This window comes from Urocitellus parryii, chromosome 11, assembly GCF_045843805.1.
Source record: "Urocitellus parryii isolate mUroPar1 chromosome 11, mUroPar1.hap1, whole genome shotgun sequence".
NCBI classification, from domain to species: Eukaryota; Metazoa; Chordata; class Mammalia; order Rodentia; family Sciuridae; genus Urocitellus; species Urocitellus parryii.
Genome location: NC_135541.1, coordinates 104,147,882 through 104,163,233, shown reverse-complemented (window position 1 = coordinate 104,163,233; position 15,352 = coordinate 104,147,882). Strand labels below are relative to the sequence as shown.

At 44.6% G+C, this 15,352-nt stretch overlaps 1 protein-coding gene across 1 annotated transcript; it reads left to right on the top strand.

The window, feature by feature from the left end:
* Positions 1 to 4,675: 4,675 nt before the first annotated feature.
* Positions 4,676 to 14,623, top strand: Ovgp1 (oviductal glycoprotein 1). Its single transcript, XM_026394140.2, is given in 12 exon segments — positions 4,676 to 4,700; positions 5,658 to 5,862; positions 6,875 to 6,931; positions 8,197 to 8,362; positions 8,810 to 8,934; positions 10,207 to 10,315; positions 10,414 to 10,599; positions 11,730 to 11,846; positions 13,196 to 13,331; positions 14,117 to 14,170; positions 14,173 to 14,231; positions 14,234 to 14,623. Coding segments are annotated over 12 exon segments (1,629 nt in total).
* Positions 14,624 to 15,352: the final 729 nt, after the last annotated feature.

The window sequence follows — 15,352 nt, the reverse complement described above, 5'->3', positions numbered from 1 at the left end:
TTAAGAATAGTGGAGGAAAAAACTTAAGTGAAAGAGATGAGACTCCACGGAAATGTGTGTATGTGTTAAGGTGGATAAAACAGCATTTCAGAAGGAAAAGTTTTACAAGAGAAAAACATCTTTGGCTTCAGATGTATCTGTGCTGATGAGAGCAATTCACTTCTATTAATGATTGCCACAAGACATGAAAACATAATCAAAGTAACGCAGGAGGGACCAGCACAATTTTCAATGTATGTTATGGTGAGCCAAGAAGATAGTTCAAAATAGAAGGTGACCTCAAAATAATCAGGAATATGATGTCATTTGGGGCAATTGTCCATTAGGTCTTTGTCATGGGAAGAGTTTCAGTAGAGTGAGCATGGAATTTGCCTACAACAGGGAGCAATGGAATTGCTTTGTTTAAAAGCATACAAACACCCTGATCTTGGGGAGAGGGTGCAGGATTACCCTTCTTCCCTATCTAGGCTGAGTAATCTTGTCCTGAGGACACCCACCACATGAAGTAGAAATCTCCAAAATTAATAAGTGAATTTTGACCCCTGTTAGGCACAAGGTGGTGGTGGTGGGAGATGTTGCCTTTAAATCACCTCTTTGTCCTTGGGTGTTCACCCACCACATGAAATAGAAATCTCCAAAATTAACCAGTGAGTTGTAACCCTAGTCAGGCACATGGTAGGGTCAAGGGGAGTGTAGCCTTTGAATCACCTCTTGAAAAGCTCTTCTGTTCTCCCTGATAGGTAGAATGGCAGACTCTGGGACAGGTGTCCCCAGTGTATTTCCTTCAGTAGCAAAGCAATAAAACTACTGTTATTCCTTTTTCTTTAAAAAAAAAAAAAATCACACACAAAGGAAAATGTCTTGCATTTAATTTCACTGATTCAAATTTTTGAATGTGAAAGTGAATCCATTCAATTTAATTATTCTGAAGTCCACTATTAGCCTAATCCACTATTCCACTGCTGATTTCTGGCAAGGACTACTCAAGGCTCACTCCTTGAGTAATACTTGGAACCAAAGAACACTGGAGAAGGTTTACCCAGATTTAGCTGGTGTCAGACATTGGGCTGATTCTCAGGGATCTCACTAGCTTCAGGGAATGTAACGAGTTCACAATCACATTATAGCATCAGAAACACCCAAGCTCTAATTGCTGGAACCTCTAGTCATGTTTCCTCAGGACAGCATGTTAGAAAGGAAGGAGATATGGGTGTTAGGGAACAAATGTCAATGGTGGGAACACAGTTCTGTAAACTGGGCTTACTGTGCTGGTCCCCCACATGTTTTCTTTTGCAAGAAGCAATTTATCTGCAGCCCTGCCTGGCTTAAGTGAACAGGATATGTTACATTCCTCAGCAAACTACCTGTTAGCCATAGGAGAAATACAGGCTGAAATGTCAATAAGAGGAACCAAGTTAACCTGAAGGGGGAGACTTTTTGTGACTTTTTTTTTTTTTTTAACAAACCAGCTCTTAAACTTGGGAGATAATGATAATTCCTTCTAACCATAAAATCTAAGAATTTATGTTTTAAGAACCAATCAATATGGGCCTAAGTGACCTAAAGTTATCATTGTAGTGGAGACTTGAAAGTCTAATACCATTCTGCTGTCAGTCAAAGGTTAAGAGATGAATCTGGGTGAGCCTCTGGAAACTTCTCTGGGATACCCAATAAAATAAGTGCAGAAGAGGCACACATCCCTCTTTTTATTTACTTATTTTTTGCATTACAATTCTTAATACATCATTATACAATAATTTATTATATCTCTGATTATATATAAGGTACGGTGACACCAAATTCACATCTTCATACATGTATTTTGTATAATGATGAGGGTCTCCTTCATCCCTCTTCTCTCTAAGAGGACCCACTCCTCCTGGAGAGTGCCCCCCTTTCTCTTTTCCTATCCCTTCAATAAACTCTTGCCAGTTACTTTGAGCTACATGTGTGAATTTTTTTACTTGATTGTAAGAATTTCTTTAGTTCTCAAGTAAAAGACATTTGTAAATGTCAGGAGAATAGGCTAAGCACTGAGGAGGGATATTTTCCAAGTATCCAGGTGGGAGTATAAAAAAAGCATTAATTGCATTTATTTTTCCCTTTGACAGCAAGAACTCAAAGGAGAGGATTGTGAGCAAACAGAGCAACATGACACTGATTTTCGACATAACGCTCATTCAGCATTTTATTATTTATCATTTGCTATACACACAGAGTTGTAATTGCCAACTCTGGTATTGTCATCCCTGAGTTAAGCAGAGGTCATTCCTGTGCTCCCATTGTTAGATTTTGGCATTCTTGGCATCATCAATCACTTGTAGATATGGAGAGGTCAGGTCTGAGATGCAGCCACAAGCACTGCAGTAGGATAGGAGCCCAGAGAACCCACTCAGGTGCATATGAACAAGGTTCAGATTGGCAAAGAAATTTGGCTTCTGTGGTGGGTAGAGCAATAATGGTTGGTCCTGGCTGAAGTGTGAGTAGAAGGGCAAAAACTTAGTAGGGAACCTCAGTGATGTGGAATCTCTGGTGGCAGGGGATGCAGTGTGGGGTAGGGAGCCTGAGAAGTAGAGAGAGGCAGGCTTTCCACATTAAGAAGGTCGTAACAGAGCCATGAGGCCTCAGGCTGTTCAGTAGAAGGAGCCTGGGATGACTCAGGCCCCAGACCCTAGGAACCAACTGCAAGCTAATGGTTGCAGAACAGGAATAGACATCAAAACAGACCCAGTAACAAAAATTAGAGCAGGCAAGTAGGAATTGGAAAGCAAGTAAGAGCATGGTCATTGGAATTAACTAAACACACCAGGAATCTTCTTCCCAGTGGTAGAAGTTGTGCCAAGTCTGACCCAGTGTGGACCTCAGGAGGTGTAATTCTCATCTCTTTATTCAGGCTAATAGTAGTTAAAGGTATGGAGGGCACAGGTGAGACTCAATTGGCCCCAGGTATGGTATATGGTAGGAATGGGATATCATATCTGACAAGAAAACTTTTTTGTTGTTGTTGTTTTCCTCACTGCACCCATAATGCTACTTCTCCAAAAAGACACACTTCAGCTCTAGGGACATGATCAATCTGTTCACTAGACCAAAGAAGAAACTAAGTTTTTAGTGCCCAGCAGGGCCTGTCACAGGCCCAAAGAATATTTTTTGAACTGTTTATTGAGTATATAATGGAAGGCAAAGATGGTGAACAAATGGACACATCATCTCGGTTGGGTGCAGTCCATCAGGATTTCCCAGAGTTTCAGTGAAATATCCCCTCCAAACATTCTGTACCATTGATTATTTTTATTCCATTGTATCCAAGCAAGCTAGTGATTTTAAAACAACAGCTTTCATGGCTTCTTCATACTAGAAATGAAGATAGGTATTATGGAGATTTGATCACTGGTCTTTATTATTCCCTGTCGTGTGTTACACTGACATCTGCTTAGTACCTCATGTTGGTACACGTGGATTAGCACAAGTCTCTGAGAGGATGGATACATGGTTGAGAACTTCTGCATCAGACAAAGAAAACTGATGAATCCTCAAAGCATCTGACTGACAGATCTGTTTTGTTTATCTTCATACTGTTGCTATATTTTTAAAAAATTGATTCTCAGTTATCCAGTATCATATTTACCATGTTCTTTTTTTACCTTGTGAATTCTAGATTTTTTTTATACTTAGCATCCTCTTGAGATTCACGATACATGCTCATTACTGACCCATATACTAGCTCAAACACTGTTGATTCATACAAATGCAGGTTTTTGTCTTCTGTGGAGTAATCAAAGGATCTATCAATCCTGGGCCCATTTCCCTGCAGGACAACCATTTCAAGCTGCTCAGAGTTGCCCCTATTCATACTTATCTCCATTGTCTCCTAAGAGGCTTCATGTCTGTAGATGTTTGTCTCTGGGTTCAGCTGCTATTCTAATAATGTAAAGAGTGCTCCATTTGACATGTTTACATGACCTGCCTGGTGAGTGTCAACATCTGAGTTTGAGAATCCAGCTCTTTTGGGTAACCCTTTTGACATCCCTAATAATAGAAACCATTTATTGAGCCCTTGAGTGCAAAGCCCTGAACTAACAATTTTCATGCATTACTTCTTTAATCTCTATAAACCCTGTAAGATTAGTATGAGCTGTTACCTCCATTTTATAAACTGAATCTCACAGAGGCTAAGTAACTTGTCCATGATTATGAAACTTCTAAACAGTGACAGTGAGATTCAAGTCTTGGATTCAAAAGTCTGAGTCCAAGCTGAATTTTTAAAGTTTATATCACACTGTTTCCCCAACCAATAAACTTGTAACAGTAGTCTTAACTATTTTCATACAGTGTTTCTCCACCATACTCGGTCCACTTGGGGCCGAATACCAGGAAGTGAGACTGAGAACCAGGAAGAGCTCAGGAATGCTGCCCTACCCTTGCCATTGCCCACGGTGGACACTCAGTTTGTGTCAGCCAAGGGCTGCGACTTTGTTGGCTCCAAGATCCACAGCTATTCTGGAGAGGGAGGACAGGAGGTTCTGGGGTCACTGTGACTCTCATAAATCATTGATCCTGGCGTGTGTGTGTGTGTGTGTGTGTGTGTGTGTGTGTGTAGTTGGCCTGTTCAGGGCTATAGCTAGCTCCTATAAATGGGCCCAAACTTTGGCCTCACAGCTGTTAAACCACCGAGATGGGGAAGTTGTGGCTATGGGTTGGTGAGTATTGACAGTTTCCAGCAATGTCACTCAGTCCGGGAGTTACCAGCCTTCATGTGTGTGTTGTCTCTTCAGTGCTCAGTAGAGCAGCCAGCCTGGGACTCTGGGGGCCTGGATTAGATAGAGATGGGTTGGAATATAGTGAAGGGTCAGAGATAACCGGGAGGGGGGAGGATGGAAGTAGTGGTTCTCCAACCTGGTTGCATATTTGGCGTTTTTAAACCTGAGTTCCACTTTGGCTCAATTAAATCAGAATCTCCGAGGGAAGAGCCAGGATACCAGTACCTTCTACTTTCCATCCACTGGCTTAGAGCTTTCACTGGGACGTCTAACTCCTTGTCCCTGTGCAAAGTGTGTGTGTACAGTACTTTTTATTAGCGAGAAGAGGAATGTAGATCTAGCTCCACTGGCTCAACCTCAGAGGAGAGGAAATGTGTGAATGGTGTGTGTGTCCCCATGTGTGCATCTGCATCTGGACATGGTGCCCCGTTGGTGGGGGCACTTGCTGACTGGATGGTATGTAGGGCATCCCACTCTGGATGTGTACACAAATCTGTGTGTGACTCTTTCTTTCTTTCCTGCAGCTCTGTTTCTTGTAATGAAACACGAGAAAGGTAAGAAAATTGTGTTCTCCCCTCCAGAGCCAAGGAGATTCTCTGGCTGTTAAGTCATCTGCACTGAGTGTCCCTTGCAGCCCCATCCTGCCCAGGCGCCTAGATGGGGGATTACTGATTCCATGCAGCTGCAGTTTGTGTTGCTCACTGTTATGTCAGGATCCAGACCGGAGGGTCCAGTCAGAACAGGACTTCACAACTCATCTCCCCACTCCCAGAACTTGAGTAGTGGGGAAGGGACCGGACCTCAAAAAGCTTTGGGGCATGTGGATGGGGAGAGTGGCCTCTTGGCCCTGCCCCCTCCCTTGATCTCTGCCAACTAATGCATGCTGTCCCTGATCAGGTGCTGCCTACAAGCTGGTATGTTATTTCACCAACTGGGCACCTGGACGCCCTGAATCTGCCTCCACCTTCCCCCGTGACCTGGATCCCTTTCTCTGCACCCACCTGATATTTGCCTTTGCCTCAATGAGCAACAATCAGATTGTTCCCGAGACTCTCCAAGATGAAAAAATTCTCTACCCCCAGTTCAACAAACTCAAGGAGAGGTATGTTCATATTGGAGGTGGGGTTGTATTTTCAGACTTTATAGATATAAGGGAATTAAGCCCATTCTTCCAGTTGCTCTCTTTCTTCTGGTTGTTCCAGCCCTGTCCTCAAGCATTCCCAATTTAAGAATTCCCTGTTACCGACAGGAAGACCTTGAGCTCCTTCTAGCCTCCTTGCCTTGCTAGTTGCTGTTGTCTCCCCCGGAACATGATCTCTCTCCTCTCTGCCTAGCAAACCCCCACTCACCCATTTGAGTCCAGTTGTGAAGATTTCAGATATTAATGATGTTAACATCATTAATGTTAACATCATTAATATCTGAAATTCTGAAATGGTTCAAAGCGGGCATGGACATTGCAAATGCTCAACAAATGTTGAGTGTCTTTATTACCATTTGTCACCTGTAAACCCCAAGCTGCAAGCTCTCCAAGGGTAGGGGCAGTGCCTCCTTTATCTCTAGGTCTCCCAGTCAGTCAGTTAGGTCAGTACCTGCACTGAGTTGGTGCTCAGTAAGTGCTTGCTTAAGTACTCCCCTCCCAGAACTTCTGGGTTCTTTCCCTGCCCAAGGGAGGGTTTGTTACTGCATTGATGGCCATAGGTGGGCAGGGTTGCAGGCTTCCTGAAAGTAAGGAGCTTTCAGTCAGTAGCACAAAGTCATTGCTCAATAAATATTTGTCAGGTAAGAAAAGAAGTGAAGAGAAACATTTCAGACTACTCTTTCTTTTTCTTCTGGAAACATTATGGGACATAGGGATTTGGGTGAACTTTGTGTGGCCTTGGAGTTGTGAAGCTGTGATGACCCTTGGGTTAATTGCAAATCCCTCTTTTCCTTTCCTCCCTGATCCTATGCTCTTCTTTCTCCTTCCCTTCACCAGCCTTCTCCCTTTCCTGTCCCTGTCTCCCATCCCTCATTTCCTGTTGTTATTCCATTGAGTGAAGAAAAACCAATACAACTGTAGCTTCCTGCTGGTGTGAGGACCTAGCGTAGTAACCCTCTCTTTCACATCCTAGGAACAGGGAGCTGAAAACCCTGCTGTCCATCGGAGGGTGGAACTTTGGCACATTGAGGTGAGACCCTGCTGTCATCATCTTCTCTGGAAGGTGGAGCCAGGGGGCTAGACGTGCTCGGGAGCCCGCTTGGCTGCGAGGACAGCAAAGCTAGTGCAGACACCTCCCCAAGTCCTGATCTGGCCCTGGATCAAGGGCTCATGGAGGGCCAATTGCTGGAAGTTCCAGCAGTTGGTGGGAAAGGGAGTGAAAGGAAATGAGAGACAAAAAGGGGTACTCACAAAGAACCCTCAACCTCCATAAGAAGCAGGGGTCTTGCTTGTTTCTGAGGAGAGGAGTTTTGTTCAGGACAAGAAGTATAAACCCAACCCTCCCAGGGCCTGGGGTTTCTCACTTTATAAATGGAGCCAGTGGTATCCACCACAAAGGGCAGTGTTCGAGAAAAGATAAAGCGCCCGTCTTAGAGCTCTGGTCGACCCTGCACCCTCCATGAGGCAATGTGGAGATGGCTGAGGCCTGGGGGCAGGACTTTTAGAGAGAGAGCTGGTGGCCTGGAATGTGTGAGGTTGCCCCTTGCTAGGAATATTCAGATATGAAGGAGAAAGGGTTTCAGGTGTGAGCTAACAACTGGTTCAGCCTGAAACCAGGCTTCTCCTTTCCTGCTCAAACACATGCCATATGCCAGATGCTGGGCTGAGAACTGTACACATTACCTCGTGGCCACCGGGGAGAAACTTATGAAATGGTTGTTGGTATTCCAAGACAGCAGAAAAAGAAGAGGCCCAGGTATTAAGGAACTTGCCAGATTTCTCCCAAGTGTCTGTCAGAGAGCACCCAGCTGAGAGGTGGCAAGCAGACAATGGAATCCAGGCCCATCTATCTCTGAGTCTGGTTATTTTCTAATCATTATCCACAGAGCACTCCTAGAATTGCTTGAAATTCAGCTTAAGTAGCTCTAATTTTTCCCCAAAGTATCTTCACTTTGGGAGAGAAAACAAACTAAAATAGAAAAAAAAAAAAAAGTCAGTTAAGTAAATGAGGAAAAGGGCCAAGGACCCGAAACCCCTTATCAGATCCCTGACCTCTTATGCCAATTTATGCAGCCCAGGCCCAAATGAGCTCACTGATCCTTCTGGAAGTGCAGGCCATTGGCTTATGTTTCCTCCCCAGTCCAGTCCAAGAAAGAATGTCAGTGCTAGGTCCAGCACAGGGAATGGAGTAGTTACTGGGGAGACAGGAGGGAGAGGCCAAGCGCCTTGGCAGCAGGCAAACTTGCAAGGGGCCCTGAAGGTGGCTGTGTCGCCTCAGCCCTGCTCTCCCTGCAGGTTCACCTCTATGCTGCACACATTCGGCAACCGTGAAAAGTTTATTAATTCAGCTATATCCCTCCTGAGGACACACAACTTTGATGGTCTCGACCTTTTCTTCTTATACCCTGGACTGAGGAACAGCCCCACGCATGACCGATGGAAGTTTCTTATCTTAATTGAAGTAAGTCTAGTTTGGAAGCTCCAGAATCCAGAAATGGTTCTACTTTTGATCATATTTGGGCTCATGGGAGCACAAGGCCGGGCCAGGGGCCGGAGAGAAGAACCAGAATGTTCTTCTATTGCCATCACACTGGAGCTACTGGGCCAACTTGCTGCTGAGCAGGGGTCCTGTGGTTGCTCTTCTCTCTGTCTGTGTGGGGTTTTTGCTCCAGTCCTCTAGCCTAGGTGATGCCTTCTGGGTGCAGTCTCCTGGTCTCCCTCAGGCAGTTTATTTGCCTCCCTCTGGCAAATCCCTACTTGCTGGCTCATCTGTCTTCCTCACACGCTGTGGGCAGGGCCTGTTTCTGCCTCACCATGGTGTCCCCTGATGGTGCTCAAGGAGCTCAGTCAAAGTTTCCTGGATGATGCTTTCTTTCCGGGACTGTTCTGTGTGGTTCTTTCTTCCCAGGAGCTCCTCAGTGCCTTCCAGAAGGAGGCCCTTCTCACCCATCGTCCGAGGCTGCTGCTCTCTGCTGCAGTGTCTGGTGCCCCACACATCATCCAAACATCTTATGATGTAAACCTTCTAGGGAGGTGAGTGGGTGTCGTGGGAAAGACAGTAGAGGGAAGGGGGCATCTTGAGCCCAGAACCCAGAGCTGCTCAAGCACTGTTTCAGTCAGCACTTTTTTTTTTTTTTTTTTTTTTTGCTGCTGTGACCAAAAAGACTTGACAAGAACAATGTAGAGGAGGAAACGTTTATTTCAGGGCTCACGGTTTCAGAGGTCTTAATCCATAGACAGCTGGCTCCATTTTTTCGGGCTCAAAGTAAGGCAGAATATCATGGTGGAAAGGTGTGGTGGAGGAATAAAAAAACACGATGCAGCAAATGCTGGCAGCAGAGGGCAGATGAGCTGACAGCCATGAGCCACAAAGCCCCAAACAGGAATTCCTAGTCACACAGAGTTTTCAGATCAGATCTCCATGGCAAAAGTTAAAAAGGTAAACATGAATAGCACATAAATCTTTCTGAACAAGCTGGCTGTGCGCAAATTTTCTTGAATCTCAACAATAATGTATTTACAAATGAGGTAACAGATTCAGAAAAAGAGAGGATGTGGTGTTTCTGATTGTGATTGCACTAGAGAGAGCTGTTTCAGTGTGGGAGGAAAGGCAAGGGACCCAGTGAGAACGGAGTTGGTTTGTGGGAATCTTTTATTCATTCATTCATTCATTCATTCTAGGTTAGTGTGAATCTTGTAGCTAGGCAGGATTGAGAGTCCTGCCTTCACACAACTGGGTGACATTAGGCAAATTAGTTACGCCATCTGAGTTTCAAATTCTTCAGCTTGAAAATGGAAAAAGGCGTGGTACTTAGGGAATTGGCCTGATAAAATTAAATTAGGTGATCAGTGTAAATCCTTACACCTCTGACCTGGCACATGCTCATGTCCACCTGATCATTATGAAAGTCTTCTGGAGGGGTGGGTTCCAGTGGCTCCTTGAGGGGTAGAAGGACAAAAGCGTTTCTGCTGCTATAGGACAGTGCTGCTCCTACTCGTGGTGATTTCTGCAGACCTCTGATAGCACAAGTGAGGCCTGTATGTATTTGCTTTCTTGTCTGATTCCTGGCTACCTCCTCAGATACTCTCAGGATTCATAGACCCTGACGCACAGTTGTCCCTAACCAGCAGTTTTTTTCCATCTCTCAGTGGCTGGCACAGCCTGGACAGGCCCTGAAGGCAGGAAGAGCAGGGACACCCAGGTGACCACGTGCACCTCTGTAGCTAGTGAGCACGATGATGATCTGAATTGAAACTCTGCCCAGCCCAACCTTTGCATCTCCTTTTCTGTGCCTTGTCTTTCAGACTCCTGGATTTTATCAATGTCTTGTCTTATGACTTTCATGGAAGCTGGGAAAAGTTCACAGGACACAATAGCCCCCTGTACTCTTTTCCTGAGGACCCGAAATCTTCGGTAAGAGAAGGGAAGATCTCAAGTGGCCCAGACATCTTTCACTGAGCCCAGGACATTGGCACTTAGTAACAGGGAGGGTTATGTTCTTCTACCTTTAGGCATATGCTATGAATTACTGGCGGAACCTTGGGGCACCTTCAGAGAAGCTCATGATGGGGTTCCCCACCTATGGGCGCACCTTTCGCCTCCTCGAACCCTCTGATAATGGGTTGCAGGCTGTAGCAACAGGACCAGCGTCTCCAGGGACGTACACCAAGCAAGCTGGCATCTTGGCTTATTATGAGGTGATGGGGTTAGGGACCTCTGTGTAGCTCCCAACCTCAGTTATTAATCTATGGCCAATCTTATTTCTTCTCTGTTCTCTGCCTCCTGCTTCCCCACTAACAAGGTTATTTTGAGGCAATTCCAATATATCTTTTATTACTGGTTCTTTTTCCTCTACTCCAGTGCCCCCTTAATAGACATGTACCCAAGGGAATGTAAGACATGAGAGGAGATGATAAGAGGCAATTGAGTGTGTGGCAATAGAGATCTGGAAAAGTCTTATGGAGCAGGTGGACTCTGAGCAGATTCAAAGCACAGGAGAATCCTGATGCACAGATATAGGACTGGTGTGCAAAGACACAGATGTGGAGGGCACCAGATGCAGAACTAGAACCTTCCCACAGAGAGTAGTGGAAGTGCTGAGTGTCCCTCCAAACCCTGCTCTATGCTGGATGGCTGAAGGTGTTTTCCTGTTAATTCAGTGAAGCATGGTTATGAATGGTGGCATAGTTGAAATAATGTTTTGGAAGGAGATCATGTGTCAAAGAGACTTTAACAGAATATTTAAAGCTCTGAAGAAAAAAGAATGGCTTAGACATTAACTCTGTAGCACAACTTGAACCCCTTTACTTCCTTGCGGTATAGTTTCCAGCACAATGCCGAGCATCCAGTGGGCACCATACTTGATGGATTGTAGCAGCCTGGTTGTCCCTGCCTTCAAGACCTTTAAATATCTAGAGGACCAAGTGCTAGTTTAATAACTGCCTATGTAGGCAAGTTTATATTGAGAGCAAATTAACTGAGGAGAGACTTGTTTATGAAAACACTCTGAAAAAGAGACAGGTCTGGTCAAGGGTTAGGTATGACCCTCTTAGAACTTTGATGCTGGTATTATTTACCAGACCCTGGCTTGGCCTCTTAGGCAGCTCATGCAGTCCTTGTTCTCTCTCTTTTTCCATCATGAATACCAAGGACGAAACAGGTAAAGGGAGAAACTTACTTGGGAGGGGGGTGGGGGAAGAGATCCTTTGTGAGCGGTGGGAAAGCCTACATCCTCATTCCCTGGGGAGGTCTCTGGCATTCTCTGCCCCAGGGCATGGTGCTTCTCTCCATGGCACTTCATGGACCTCACCTGTGGTCCTCTTGGCAGATTTGCTCCTTTCTTGAGAAAGCAAGAAAGGACTGGATTGGCTATCAGCATGTCCCGTATGCCTACAAAGGGAAGGAGTGGGTTGGCTATGACGACATCAGGAGCTTCCAGGAGAAGGTGAGACCTGACTTCTTTCTTGCTCCAGCATATAGATTCTCATTGGCTTCTATGGACACTCATTTAGATAGAGAGATAGAGAGATAAATTATCTAGATAGATAGATACACAGATAGACAGAATGTGAATGAGAAGTATGTGTGCAGCATCTCATAATCCCATCTAGTCCAATTCTCTAATTTTGAAAATAAGCAATTTCAGTTCTGAGGGAGTACATATTTCTCAGTCACACAGCTTTTTAGTGACAATCTTCTCTTTTCAGTTTGGACCAGGTGATTGTACAACAGATGAATACCAATACAGGGTAGATCATCCCAAGCGCTCCATTGAAATATACTGACACGTGGCAGGGATGGGGAAGTCAGGGAGGGCTTCCTGAGGGAGGTGAGCTGGAGGAGGAGGAGATTGCATGGGGGCAAGACTTGTTGGGGTAGAAAGTTTGTCACAGGTTTAAAGAATGTAGGCAAAACAGAGTTTTTTTTTTTTTTTTTTTAAATGAAGGATGTAAGTGCGGGTGAAGGAGTTTAGTCTTTAATCTGTGGGCATTTTAAGGGGAAGTTTCTGAGCAGATCTATGATTTGTAAGTTTCTTTGAATTTGACTCCTCTAAGTAAGTCCCTCATATAAGTAGAACCATACAGTATTTGTTATTATTATTTTTGGTCTGGCTTATTTCATTAGCATAATGTCTTCAAGTTTTCATCCTTCCTTTTTTTTTTTCAGTACTGGGAATTGAACTCAGGGGCACTTGCCCACTGAACCACGCCCCCAGCCCTATTTTATATCTTATTTAGAGACAGGGTCTCACTGAGTTGCTTAATGCCTTGCTTTTGCTGAGGCTGGCTTTGAACTCGCAATTCTCCTGCCTCAGCCTCCTGAGTTGTTGGGATTACAGGCTTGCGCCACGGTGCCCGGCTGCATGTTTTATCCATGTTGTATGTGCATGCAGGAATTCTTTTTTTTAAAAAAAGTATTTAATTTTTAGGTGTGGATGGACACAACACAATGCCTTTATTTTTATGTGGTGCTGAAAATCGAACCCAGGTCCCGCCTGTGCTAGGCGAGCGCTCTACCGCTGAGCCACAATCCCAGTCTATGTAGGAATTTTTATCCTAAAATTGTTATTGTTCATTTTTAGTTTTTTACAGATGAGGAAAATGGGACATGTAGGAATTTAGTAACTTATCAGACATCCCATAGCCAACAAGTGATAGAGACTAGAGTTAAATGCAGGTTACACCCTAAACCACCTGCTGTGTTGCCTCTTGACAGTTCATCTTCTAGTTTTGCTATTGTACCCAGTGTGGAGGATGGGCAGTACAGCATGTTGACTGACCATTACTTTTACAGGCAAAGTTTGTGAAGGCAGAGCATTTTGGGGGGGCCATGGTGTGGACATTGGACATGGATGACGTCAAGGGAGCTTTCTGTGGCAATGGCCCTTTTCCCCTTTTATACACATTGAATTACCTCCTGCTGCAAGACGGTAAGTAGTAAGGACCCAGGAACTGTGCTTGGAATTTGCATAACCAGGCACCGGGTGGGTCCATTCTGCTAGGTCTAAATTCTTTGATGAGGTGACATGAAACTGAAGAGAGACAAACTTTGATGTCAGCCAGTGTATTCTGTAATCTTGGTTGGGACACTTGAACCTTATTTGAGTTTCTTGAGCTTCCTTTGCCCTATCTGTAAAATGTTATTTCCTCTTACACTCATCCTTATGAGAACTAAATAAGATATGGAATCAAAACTGCACTAGCTCATTGTTAACACTCAATATATGTTAGTTTATTTTTCTGTTTCCTTCTGCTTTCATGGGCAAGAGCTAGAAAAGGGAATTTGGTTTCTTTTGATATTTCTTTTTTAAAAGTAGAGGTTTCCCTGGCGGTTAGGAAATGGAACCCAGCATGCAAGAGCTGAAAATCCTTAGAGATGGTTTACAATCCTCCTTTTAAGGACAAGACTGGAGCTCAGGCAGGTCAGGTCTTTAGGTGGGCTCCAACCTCATTGTTTACAACATGCCGTCTAGAGCTCCTTGTCCTCAGAGTTGTTCCTGGTGCCTGTACAGATGCAGGAGGTTTCTGCTTAAGGATTCAACTAGTAAGGAATAAGGCCTTGAGGGACAGGACTTGCTGGGGGTGCAGTCAGAAGTCCAATTCTGGATTTTTGGAGCAAGTTCCTTCTGTATTGGAGGGGTTCTAGTCCTTCCCGTAATTAGCAGGAAAGGAAGGGAGAGGTAGGGATCTCGTGCTTTATGATGATTTTCTCTAGAGGTCAGCTCAACTCCTTTACCACAGTTTGGGTTCTCATCTGCTATGAATTCTTCATATCTGATTCTGAAAGGCTGGCTGTGACAAAGGCATTGAGCACTGATATTATTAACATTTTTTTTCCCCAGGAAGAAAAGCTGAGGCTCCTGAAGTCCGTGGAAAGCATAAAAATATAACTTCAGTTCCTGGAGGTGGAGTCATGACCCTTGGAAGGGAAACAGGATCCCTTGGAAATCACACTGTCGCTCTATGGGGCACTGCGGTCCCTGGAGCAAGGACTATGACTTCAGTGGACCATCAGTCTGTGACCACTGCAGGGACAACGGAAGCCCTTGAGCATTTTCAGACAGAGACCCTCAGTAAGACAATGGCCCCTAATAAGAAGTCTATGTTCCCTGAGAAAGTTACTGTCCCCACCAGAAAGATGTCAGTCACCTATAATGGGCAAACTGTGACTCAACAAGGAATGAATTTGAGTTCTGTATGGGAACTGCCCCAGGGTGGGTGAAATTGGTCTGAAGAGGGAAGTTAAATAAGATGCCTCCCAACACACACTCCTCTTACTTCTGACAACCCCTTTATGCCCACTGAAGGGAACCATTCCTATGTCCACTAACAACCCTTCCAACAAGTGCTCTCTCTCTGAAAGAAGAAAACACTACTGTGGATCAAGGAGCCTAAGCTCTGTGGATGGCAAACTGGAGCAAGCCCTTGTCTTTTCTTCTTCTCTGTGTGATATGATAGAAGCTGCTTGATCCTGGTTGCTCATGGGGTAAAGTAGGCACCAAAGCCACAGTGGGTCAATATTTTTTTTCTGTTGAATAAACTAGAAACACAAGAATCTAACTGAGGTCTCTGAGACTCGTGCCTTAAAATGACCGGTGCAGCTTGCTCCTCTCAGGGTCGTTTCCCCTAGTATTATTTTTGGAAGGGGGTTGTGTCTAGTCTATAATGGTGCTTTCCATTATTGATTTTGGACTTCCTTCTTCCATTAGCAACTGCTCACTTCACTGTTGGTCAGAGACAGAAGTTCTTTAGGAGATTGTGGGTTTCCCACAATCCTCAAGAGGAGGTGGGAGAGGAGAGGGAAATGGAGGCTTTCAATTATCTTCTCTGCTTGGTCAAATCTCAGTTGTCTATGGAAAAACATCCTCATCTAATCTCTCATTGAGAAGTGATTGAGAAGGCAAAACCAAAACTTTTAATCTGTTTTATAGTGTGACTAGTACATTGCTCC